Source organism: Nerophis ophidion, linkage group LG23, assembly GCF_033978795.1.
Source record: "Nerophis ophidion isolate RoL-2023_Sa linkage group LG23, RoL_Noph_v1.0, whole genome shotgun sequence".
NCBI lineage: Eukaryota > Metazoa > Chordata > Actinopteri > Syngnathiformes > Syngnathidae > Nerophis > Nerophis ophidion.
The window spans coordinates 22,679,576-22,691,747 of NC_084633.1; the positions used below are offsets into that span (position 1 = coordinate 22,679,576).

Consider the following 12,172-nt stretch of genomic DNA (forward strand, 5'->3'; position numbering starts at 1 on the left):
TGTAGAGGATGTGGGCTGATAAAAAAACAAGCTGTGGGCTGCAGATGGCCCCTTGGCCCTACTTTGGACAACCCTGTGTAATGGAAAGAGAATTGGGGATAGTTGCAATAGCAAGAAATAATTGTACAAACCCCGTTTCCATATGAGTTGGGAAATTGTGTTAGATGTAAATATAAACAGAATACAATGATTTGCAAATCCTTTTCAAGCCATATTCAGTTGAATATGCTACAAAGACAACATATTTGATGTTCAACTCATAAACGTTTTTTTTTTTTGCAAAAAATAATTAACTTACAATTTCATGGATGCAACACGTGCCAAAGTAGTTGGGAAAGGGCATGTTCACCACTGTGTTACATCACCTTTTCTTTTAACAACACTCAATAAACGTTTGGGAACTGAGGAAACTAATTGTTGAAGCTTTGAAAGTGGAATTCTTTCCCATTCTTGTTTTATGTAGAGCTTCAGTCCTTCAACAGTCCGGGGTCTCCGCTGTCCTATTTTACGCTTCATAAAGCGCCACACATTTTCCATGGGAGACAGGTCTGGACTGCAGGCGGGCCGGGAAAGTACCCGCACTCTTTTTTTACGAAGCCACGCTGTTGTAACACGTGCTGAATGTGCCATGGCATTGTCTTGCTGAAATAAGCAGGGGCGTCCCTGAAAAAGACGGCGCTTAGATGGCAGCATATGTTGTTCCAAAAGCTGTATGTACCTTTCAGCATTAATGGTGCCTTCACAGATGTGTAAGTTACCCATGCCTTGGGCACTAATGCACCCCCATACCATCACACATGTGTAAGTTACCCATGCCTTGGGCACTAATGCACCCCCATACCATCACACATGTGTAAGTTACCCATGTCTTGTTCACTAATACACCCCCATACCATCACACATGTGTAAGTTACCCATGCCTTGGGCACTAATGCACCCCCATACCATCACACATGTGTAAGTTACCCATGTCTTGGGCACTAATACACCCCCATACCATCACACATGTGTAAGTTACCCATGCCTTGGGCACTAATACACCCCCATACCATCACACATGCTGGCTTTTCCACTTTGCGTCCATAACAGTCTGGATGGTTCGCTTCCCCCTTGGTAGGGATTACAGGATGTCGAATATTTCCAAAAACAATTTGAAATGTGGACTCGTCAGACCACAGAACACTTTTCCACTTTGCATCAGTCCATCTTAGATGATCTCAGGCCCAGAGAATCTGATGGCGTTTCTGGATGTTGTTGATAAATGGCTTTCGCTTTGCATAGTAGAGCTTTAACTTGCACTTACAGATGTAGCGACCAACTGTATTTAGTGACAGTGGTTTTCTGAAGTGTTCCTGGTGATATCCTTTAGAGATTGATGTCGGTTTTTGATACAGGGCCTTCTAAGGGATCGAAGATCACGGTCATTCAATGTTGGTTTCCGGCCATGCTGCTTACGTGGAGTGATTTCTCCAGATTCTCTGAACCTTTTGATGATATTATGGAGCGTAGATGTTGAAATACCTAAATTTCTTGCAATGTCACTTTGAGAAAGGTTGTTCTTAAACTATTTGACTATTTGCTCACGCAGTTGTGGACAAAGGGGTGTACCTCGCCCCATCCTTACTTGTGAAAGACTGAACATTTTTTGGGAAGCTGTTTTTATAGCCAATCATGGCACCCACCTGTTCCCAATTAGCCTGCACACCTGTGGGATGTTCCACATAAGTGTTTGATGAGCATTCCTCAGTTTATGAGTTTGAAGATGAAATATGTTGTCTTTGTAGCATATTCAACTGAATATGGCTTGAAAAGGATTTGCAAATCATTGTATTCTTTTTATATTTACATCTAACACCATTTCCCAACTCATATGGAAACAGGGTTTGTAATAATGTGATTCCATTCAATACATTTCCAGCTTTGTGTGTCCACTGTTTTGCTCCCTTTTGCATAAACGTGGAATATATGAGGCTTTTGTATTGTATGGAAAGTATATGTTCATTCTTTCCGTGTGCATTGAAAGCAACTTGGACTGGCCCTTTCACTGTAGATATTGTCGCCATGGTGACATTGCTGTTGCTACGTAACAACACTCTTTCCTCTCCCATTTGTCAGCTCTCACACAGGCAAATGTCACCCTCAGTTCACATGCAGTACGCACCTGTTGCTGCAAAAAGGACTATCAACACCTCATTTTTAGTAGGTTGTTGGTGTGTTGACTTGGGGTTGGTTTTTTTCTGGACAAATGCACGGTGCCAACACCCACTCAGAGTGGCAGTGACGTGGCGGCTGGCTGGCGCCGCCAACTCCCAGCGATTTGTAACATGTGTTCCGCTTCTCAGCACCTGTTAGCGGCGTATGTGGCGCCTGCTCTCAGCAGCCATTAGATGCCATCCGCGTTTTTGGTCAACTTATTGCTCAGCACTCAGATGTATTTTTCCAACTTTTCAAGAATACTCGATAGTTTACATCTGCGTTATCATCCCTTTAAATACATACTGTAAACCATACTTGCCAACCCTTCCGGATTTTCCGGGAGACTCCCGAAATTCAGCGCCTCTCCCTAAAACCTCCCGAGACAAATTTTCTCCCGCAAATCTCCCGAAATTCAGGGGGAGCTGGAGGCCACGCCCTTTCCAGCTCCATGCTGACCTGAGTGACGTGTCGACAGCCTGTTTTCACGTTCCCTTTCCCACAATATAAACAGTCTGCTTGCCCAATGACGTTATAACTGTAGAATGATCGAGGGCGAGTTCTTGGTTTCTTTATTGTTAGGCAGTTTCATTAACGTCCTCCCAGCGCGGTAACAACACACAACAACAGCAGTCACGTATTCGTCTACCGTAAAGCAGTTTGTCTGCCGTAAACAGCAATGTTGTGACACTCTTAAACAGGACAATACTGCAATCTACTGTACATGCATATGGTTAGAACATTTGTGACAGAGAATACAACAAGGGTGGACAATTCAACCCTTAACTCAAAAATGAGTAGATGAGTGTAATGTATGTGTGTATATATGTGTAAATAAATAAACACTGAAATTCAAGTATTTCTTTTATATATATATATATATATATATATATATATATATATATATATATATATATATATATATATATATATATATATATATATATAGTATTTAGTCAGCCAGCGATTGTGCAAGTTCTCCCACTTCAAATGATGACAGAGGTCTGTCATTTTCATCATAGGTACACTTCAACTGTGAGAGACAGAATGGGGAAAAAAAATCCAGGAATTCTCATTGTAGGAATTTTTAAGAATTTATTTGTAAATTATTGTGGAAAATAAGTATTTGGTCAACCATTCAAAGCTCTCACTACCACAAAGCAGTTTGTCTGCCGTAAACAGCAATCTTGTGACACTCTTAAACAGGACAATACTGACATCTACTGTACATGCATATGGTTGGAAAAATAGTGACAGAGAATAGAACAAGGGTGGACAATTCAACCCTTAACTCAACAATGAGTAGATGAGTGTTATGTGTGTGTGTATATGTGTAAATAAATAAACACTGAAATTCAAGTATTTCTTGTATGTATATATATATATATATATATATATATATATATATATATATATATATATATATATATAAACAGTGGTACAAAAAAGTATTTAGTCAGCCAGCGATTGTGCAAGTTCTCCCACTTCAAATGATGACAGAGGTCTGTCATTTTCATCATACGTACACTTCAATTGGAGGAATTTTAAAGAATTTATTTGTAAATGATGGTGGAAAATAAGTATTTGGTCAAGCATTCAAAGCTCTCACTGATGGAAGGAGGTTTTGGCTCCAAATCTCAGGATACATGGCCCCATTCATTCTTTCCTTAACACGGATCAATCGTCCTGTCCCCTTAGCAGAAAAACAGCCCCAAAGCATGATGTTTCCACCCCCATGCTTCACAGTAGGTATGGTGTTCTTGGGATGCCACTCAGTATTCTTCTTCCTCCAAACACGACTAGTTGAGTTTATACCAAAAAGTTCTATTTTGGTTTCATCTGACCACATGACATTCTCCCAATCCTCTGCTGTATCATCCATGTATCCATTTTGCTATAAAGTCAACTCATCGTATTGAATACTGAGTTGCATCCCAAGAACACCATACCTACTGTGAAGCATGGGGGTGGAAACATCATGCTTTGGGGCTGTTTTTCTGCTAAGGGGACAATTTTACGTTTTAAGTACTATTTTGTTTGTTTTATGCTCTTTTGTCAAAGAAAACTATGTTTTTATACGGCAACTGCACAGTATATGCAATATGTACCACATAAAACATTTTAAAGTGATTTTTTTAACTAATTGGAGCTTTGAAAATAATTCATTATAACATGGATTTTTTTTTGTCATTTTTTTAAGCAATGGTAAAAAAAAAAAATTATAATAATTGATTGATTGAAACTTTTATTAATAGATTGCACAGTACAGTACATATTCCGTACAATTGACCACTAATTGGTAAAACCCCAATAAGTTTTTCAACTTGTTTAAGTCCACGTTAATCAATTCATGGTAAAGATGGTTTTTACATGGCAAAATAAAGACAAAAGAAGAAAAAAAAAACAGCCTGCATGGCAGCTTTGTGTCAAAATTGCAACTTTTTCTCGTTAGATTTCACCAGAGGGGGGTAGAGTAGCCAGAAATTGTACTCAAGTAAGAGTACAGTTACTTTAGAGATGTATTACTCAAGTAAAAGTAAGGAGTAGTCATCCAAATATTTACTTGAGTAAAAGTAAAAAGTATGTTGTGAAAAAACTACTCAAGTACTGAGTAACTGATGAGTAACCTGTTTGTTTAATGATGACGGCAACAAATAATGCACAAAAACCTAAAAATAGCAATGAGCAAATTCAGAGCCAGGAATATCTCTTAAGCAACTAAAACAATAATATATATTAAATAATACATTAAAAATAAAGTGGCACATTGAGCCACAATAACTTAACAGCACCATAGGCTCAGTAGGCATTCATTGATTGATTGATTAAAACTTTTATTAGTAGATTTTACAGTACAGTACATATTCCCTACAATTGACCACTAAATGGTAACACCCCAATAAGTTTTTCAACGTCAATCAATGATTTAATAAATGACCAAGTCGAGGTGATCTACCTCATATATACATACTGTTAGATTCCGGTGATTGACGCACAATACCTATTGCTAGTCAAAATCCAGCACTCCGTCCTACGGGTAATGTCCCCTCGGGTCAACCGGTCTTACCGGCTGCTCCACCGACGTGGGCCCTACTCAGCTGGATGGCGAGGCCATGAGCCTAGTTCTACTACCCTGGGATGCTCCCGGTGGTCCGGCGTCTGTCCTTCTTCCTTCCGTGGTCCCCCCGGCAGAGAAGCCTATCTCCTAAGGCCAGGTCTAAATCACGGATCCCGCCGTTTATGGGTAGCTCACCTCTAATGAATCTTGGCTCTTGTTACTGACTAGGTTAAATTCGGGGGCTTGGATATGTAAAAGCCCTTGCAGGACATATTGTAAGTGGACTGCGTTAGAGTGACCCTTCAGAGCTAGGTGGTGGACACGTGAAAGCCCTAAAACATTATGTCTAGGACGAGGTGGTAAACAGGGACATGAAATTATTCTACTTTTAGATGATGCTTTTTAATACAGGTTCAATAGCGTAAGCCTTGCACAGCGTCAATAAATCATTCCAAATAATCATCAATAATCAAAGAATCATGGTTAAAATCATTGCAATAAATCATTCGTAATAAAAGTTGAGGTGGGTCTTACTGTGCCAGGTTCTTCAGGGGATGTCGGAAATGTTCCCAAAAAGAGGAGAGCTCGCATCGATTCTCATAAATCGGAAAAATCAAAATCAAGTCGGTTGACCGAAAACTACAAAAACCCCAAAATGGGAAAAAGTGCTTAAATTGGGAGGCTGTATCAAATGCAGCCTAAAAAGAGACTATCCCCAAAAATGGGAAAAATCATGAATCAAGTCACAGTAAACCGAAAACTACAAAAACCCCAAAATGGGGAAAAAGTGCTTAAATTGGGAGGCTGTATCAAATGCAGCCTAAAAAGAGACTATCCCCAAAAATGGGAAAAATCATGAATCAAGTCACAGTAAACTGAAAACTACAAAAACCCCAAAATGGGAAAAAGTGCTTAAATTGGGATACTGAGGTGTCAATAAATCAAACGCGTTAAAAAAACGAAAAGTGTCCCAAAAAAGGGAAGGAATCGAAGCGAGCTTTCCAAAAAGGGAAAAGGTCTAAAAGTGTTGAAAAATGCAATTTGGAGGAAGCCAGATGGGTCGCCCGGCCCGGCGATCACATCCAGCTTTCGGCCGCGAGACAGAAGAGGGGAGGCCAAAAAGGAGAAGTGGTGGTGGCCGAGAGCAAAAAGGCCGAGTGGCCAACGCCCTGCGTCCTCGGCTGGACAGAAGGAAAGTCTTCTTCCTCTTTTGCCTTCGTCGCAGGGAGAGATCGGAAATGGAGGAAAGTCTCTTCTTAGTCGAATTGAGTTCTGTTTGGAGAGCTGGGAATGTTCTTCTCAGTCCAAGCAGTTCAGAGGTCTTTCCTGTTGTCCATTCGATGCAACGTTGAAGAACGAAATCCCGTATAATAGCGAATTCAACATTGCTATATACCTTCGGTTTCGGGGTGGTTCCCCCGTTGCTATAGCATTGCTATGGAGATACAAGACATGACATTATTCTCAACAATACATTGGTTGTTACACATGTGACCTTTGTACCAACTCTCCATTGGCTCAGTATACTTGTTGCTATCCTAAGACTGGCTGCATCCGGAGTCTTTCGGACTCTTGCCCAACATCCCGTTATTCCCCCACACCAGCACGCGCTGTGTCACGTCAACCTCCCCTACCGCGGGATGTTTATGGCTCCAAAAACATGTTCCTCATCAGTGTCCGGACACAACAAGTTCCTCCTTACTGCCTTGTTGCTGGAACCATTACACTTGTGCTGAGAAGGTTTTAACTAACGCAGATGGTTGTCTAGAGTAGCCTTCCACTTTGCCATACCTGAATGGTGGTCAAAGGTCACCTATCCTTTTCACATGTTGATTTACACATTTGATTATTTATACATCATCACCTGTTGTGAGTACTATCACAGATACAGTTTACATAAGCGATTACATTCCTGGCCTTCATTATACACCAGTGGGGCCCTACGGTCCAGCCTGGCTTCTAACCCCTAAAGCGGGGAAATATGCGGTTAAATAGGTCCTCTAAAGGGGGGGTTCTACTTATTTTGACAATACACACACACACACATATCATATATACTAATATGTCCACGGTGTAAACCGCCTTCCGCCCGATTGTAGCTGAGATAGGTGCCAGTGCCCCCCACGACCTCAAAAGGGAATAAGCGGTAGGAAATGTGTGTATATATATATATATATATATATATATATATATATATATATATATATATATATATATATATATATATATGTATATACAGTATATAATTTATATTTATTTTGCCGTTTTTGTTGACATGTTAAAGGTGTTTTAATGAATATACATGCATGTTTAAGATATAGATTCCTATCTTTCATGAAGACAAGAATATAAGTTGGTGTATTACCTGATTCTGATGACTTGCAATGATGGGAATCAGACGTCCTCGTTTTCAAATGGAGGAGAAAAAAAGGTCCTCCTTCCTGTCTAATACCACATGAAAGTCGTTGTTTTTTGGCATCTTATTTGTCCAGCTTCCATATTCGTTTTTATACACTTTACAAGAAATACATTGGCGGCAAACTCCGTAGTTTGCTAGCTTGTTTGCGCTGGCTTTCGGAGACTCTTATTTTGTTAGCGCAGGCGTGATGGAGCGGTGCTTTTATTGTGAAGACAAGAACTGTGCGATCAGTCTTTAGGCTTTTGACGGGAAGTACGGTGTCTTTTTTTCTTTACACTTTTGATTGTGTGATTGAAACTTGTATTAGTAGATTGCACAGTACAGTACATATTTTGTACAATTGACCACTAGATGGTAACACCCCAATAAGTTTGTCAACTTTTTTAAATGGGATTCGACGTGTGACGGTCATGTGACCACCTGGCTCTGTTTGATTGGTCCAAGGTCACCAGTGACTGCATGTGATTGGTGAAACGCAGACATGCGTAGATCCTACTTTGAAAAACCAAAACAAACATTAATAGATCGATAAAAAAAAGTAGTGAGTAACGAGCTGAATGTAGATAAATGGAACGGAGTAAAAGTAGCGTTTCTTCTCTATAAATATACTCCAGTAAAAGTAAAAGTATGTTGCATAAAAACTACTCGTAGAAGTACAATTGATCCCAAAAGTTAGTCAAGTAGATGTAACGGAGTAAATGTAGCGCGTTACTACCCACCTCTGGATTTCACCTCATTCCAATATTTTTAGTGTCCTTTTTTATCTTTGCAATAGCATTTGCAGAATGTGTGTTGGGCCGGTAAACAATTAGCTGCGGGCCGCACTTTGGACACCCCTGTTCTAACTCATCAGTGGTGTTCATGCAGGCTGAGCAGTTTGCTTCTTACCACTAAAAAAAAAACTTCTTTTTATTTTTTTTTGGTCTCCTCTTCTAGTGGGAGAAGCTAGAAACCTGATTCCTATGGACCCCAATGGGTTATCAGACCCATATGTTAAACTTAAGCTCATCCCAGACCCCAAAAACGAGACCAAACAGAAGACCAGGACCATCCGTTCGTCCCTGAACCCGTGCTGGAACGAGTCCTTCACCTTGTGAGTCCTGAACCAATTACAGATTGTAGTTGATTAACCAGCTTCTGCTTTTTGGCGCCTGAACACTTCTCCTCCGTGTTTGTTTGTGTGTGCGGCCTCTCACAGTAAACTCAAAGTGTCCGACAAGGACCGGCGTCTGTCCATCGAGATTTGGGACTGGGACCGCACGACCAGGAACGACTTCATGGGCTCCATGTCGTTTGGAGTGTCCGAGCTGATGAAGGCTCCCACGTGTGGATGGTCAGTTGTCTTCCTTCTTTTTAAGTCCCGGGAAATAAGGCAAGTTCACTCCATTCATCCTCATGCTGGACTTGGAAAAAATGATGACTGGAGGATAGACTTTATTTATCCCACAATGGAGATCATTCTTTCTGCATATTTACATACAGCAATGTTCATATTTGCTTACATGTCCTTTGGCAAGTTTACCTGCAATAAGGCGCTTTTTGCTAGTCATCCACAATTTTCTGCTGGAATTTTTGACCACTCCTCTTGACAAAGTTGGTGCAGTTCAGCTAAATCTGTTGGTTTTTCTGACATGGACTTTCATCTGACATCACATGGACAAAGATAAGACCTTCTGGAGGAAAGTCCTGTGGTCAGGACAATATGTTTGGAGGAGAAAAGGTAAGGCCTTCAATCCCAGGAACACCACACCTACTGTCAAGTATGGTGGTGGTAGTGTTATGCTCTGGGCCTGTTTTGCTGCCAATGGAACTGCTGCTTTACAGAGAGTAAATGGGACGATGAAAAAGAAGGTTCACCTCCAAGCTAAAATCATCAGCCCGGAGGTTGGGTCTCTGGCGCAGCTGGGTGTTCCAACAGGACCCACGTCAAAAGTGGTAAAGGAATGGCTAAATCAGGCTAAAATTTGTGTCCCTTAGCAAGTTTCTCTGCAATAAAGCACTTTTGGCTTGGGTGTCAAACTCTGGCCCGCGGGCCCTTGAGGCAATATCAAATTAGCATTAGAGCTGGCCCGCCGGTAACACCACATTCACCGCTAATACTCATACTTGCCAACCCTCCCGATTTTCTCGGGAAACTCCTGAAGTTTAGTGCCCTTCCCGAAAAGCTCCCTGGGTAATCATTCTCCCGATTTCCACCCGGACAACAATATTGGGAGCATGCCTTAGAGGCACTGTCCTCTACAACATGCCGTCACGTCCTCTTTTCCTCCATATAAACAGCGTGCTGGCCAAGTCACATAATATATGCGGCTTTCACACACACATACTTGGTCAACAGCCATACAGGTCACACAGAGGGTGGCTGTAGAAACAACTTTAACATTGTTACACATATGAGCCACACTGTGAACCCACACCAAACAAACATGATAAAACACATTTCGGGAGAACAACCGCACCGTAACACAACATAAACACAACAGAACAAATACCCAGAATCCCTTGCAGCACTAACTCTACCGATACGCTACAATAAACACTCCCCGCTACCACCAAACCCCACCCACCTCATTTTTATTTTATTTTCAAATGTATTAGGCTGCGGAAAAAGTTAATGTTGATATAGGGACGGCGTGGCGCAGTGGGGAGAGTGGCCGTGCGCAACCCGAGCGTCCCTGGTTCAAATCCCACCTAGTACCAACCTCGTCACGTCCGTTGTGTCCTGAGCAAGACACTTCACCCTTGCTCCTGATGGGTGCTGGTTAGCGCCTTGCATGGCAGCTCCCTCCATCAGTGTGTGAATGTGTGTGTGAATGGGTAAATGTGGAAGTAATGTCAAAGCGCTTTGAGTACCTTCAAGGTAGAAAAGCGCTATACAAGTACAACCCATTTATCATTTATATTTACCTCAGAAGGCTGCAAATAGAAAAGAGGCATTCAGTTTTTTAATTACGTTTTATTTAATATACCACTGATGTTTTTTCGTTTGTTTTTTGAAAGTTGATTTTGCACGATTATGTTATATAAGCTCTGCCTGTTCCATGGGAGGAAGCCCGAGTACCTGGAGGGAACCCACGCAGTTACGGGGAGAACATGCAAACTCCACACAGAAAGATCCCGAGCCCGGGATTGAACCCAGGATTACTCAGGACCTTCGTATTGTGAGGCAGACGCACTAACCCCTGTACTACCGTGCTGCCCTATTTAAGCCTTGCTTGTTCAATATTCATTGCAGAACATGTTTGGGTCCCTATTAAAAGGTTCATTTGTTCAACCTTGGCCCGCGGCTTTGTTCAGTTTTAAATGTTGGCCCACTCTGTATTTGAGTTTGACACCCCTGGCTTTTTGATAACCATCCACAAGCCTCTGCTGGTATTTTTGACCACTCCTTGACAAATCTGGTGCAATTCAGCTAAATTCATACATTAAAAACTCTGCTCACTACAGATGCGCGGATTGGCAATTATATCATCCCCAACTGCGTCACTAAAGTCGTCATCCACCCGCCGTCCACCCAAACCAACATTTAATCAGAACCGTACCCGCCCGCCAACTGCCCGCTGAAATACGTCAGAGGTTGGCCAACTTTACCACTCACAGAACTATTTAAACTCGTTTCACAGAGTAACGAAGACAATTGGAGCCGCTAAAGTTCACGCGATTATCCAATTGGTGTTCATCCTGATGACAAGGACATGGGCGTGCTGTGAAGCCATTGCCTTTGACACCTTCAACAACATGTACACACCGATTGTTAGTCCGGCAACATGTTGTGTGCAGCTTCCCCAATCACACGTACAAGATTGAAAGGCATACTGGGTGACACAGAGTACACTGATGGTTGTGATAGAAACAACTTTAACACTTACTAATATGCGCCACGCTATGAAGCCACACCCAACAAGATTGACAAACACATTTCGGGAGAACATCCTCACAGTAACACAACATAAACGCAACACAAGAAATACCCAGAATCCTTTGTATTCGTGACACACTGAATTTTTTTACACCCCGCGCCACCAACCCCGCCCACCTTACCGACGCACGGGGTGGGGGCGGGTGGGGTGTATAAAATAGTCAGGAAGTCTCATGGATACCAAGGATTCTGGGTATTTGTTGTGTTGCGTTTATGTTGTGTCACTGGGAGGATGTTCTCCCGAAATGTGTTTGTCAATCTTGTTTGGTGTGGCTTCACAGCGTGGCACATATTACTAAGAGTGTTAAAATTGTTTCTATCACAACCATTATTAGTGTACTCTGTGTCACCCAGCATGCCTTGCAGTCGTGTGCATGTTTGTCTTCGGAAGCCACACACAACAATTTACTGGACTGACAAGCAGGTCGTACATGTTGTAGAAGGTGTCAAAGCCAATGACTTCATAGCACGCCCTAATATTTATTATCTGGGTGACTGCCGGCAGTCATTCTAGAGAATATTAGCGTCTCCTATTGTCTTCTTTGCTTTGTGACACGGGTCTTAAATGGCTCTTTGAATGGCA

At 41.8% G+C, this 12,172-nt stretch overlaps 1 protein-coding gene across 1 annotated transcript in view; it reads left to right on the top strand.

Annotated features, from left to right (window-relative positions):
• LOC133541799 (protein kinase C alpha type-like) overlaps positions 1-12,172 on the top strand; it is a 105,459-nt gene that overhangs the window by 49,338 nt on the left and 43,949 nt on the right. Inside the window, exons 4-5 of the mRNA XM_061885397.1 lie at positions 8,607-8,763; positions 8,869-9,003. Coding sequence (XP_061741381.1) covers positions 8,607-8,763; positions 8,869-9,003 — 292 coding nt within the window. The remainder of the gene's footprint in view (positions 1-8,606; positions 8,764-8,868; positions 9,004-12,172) is intronic.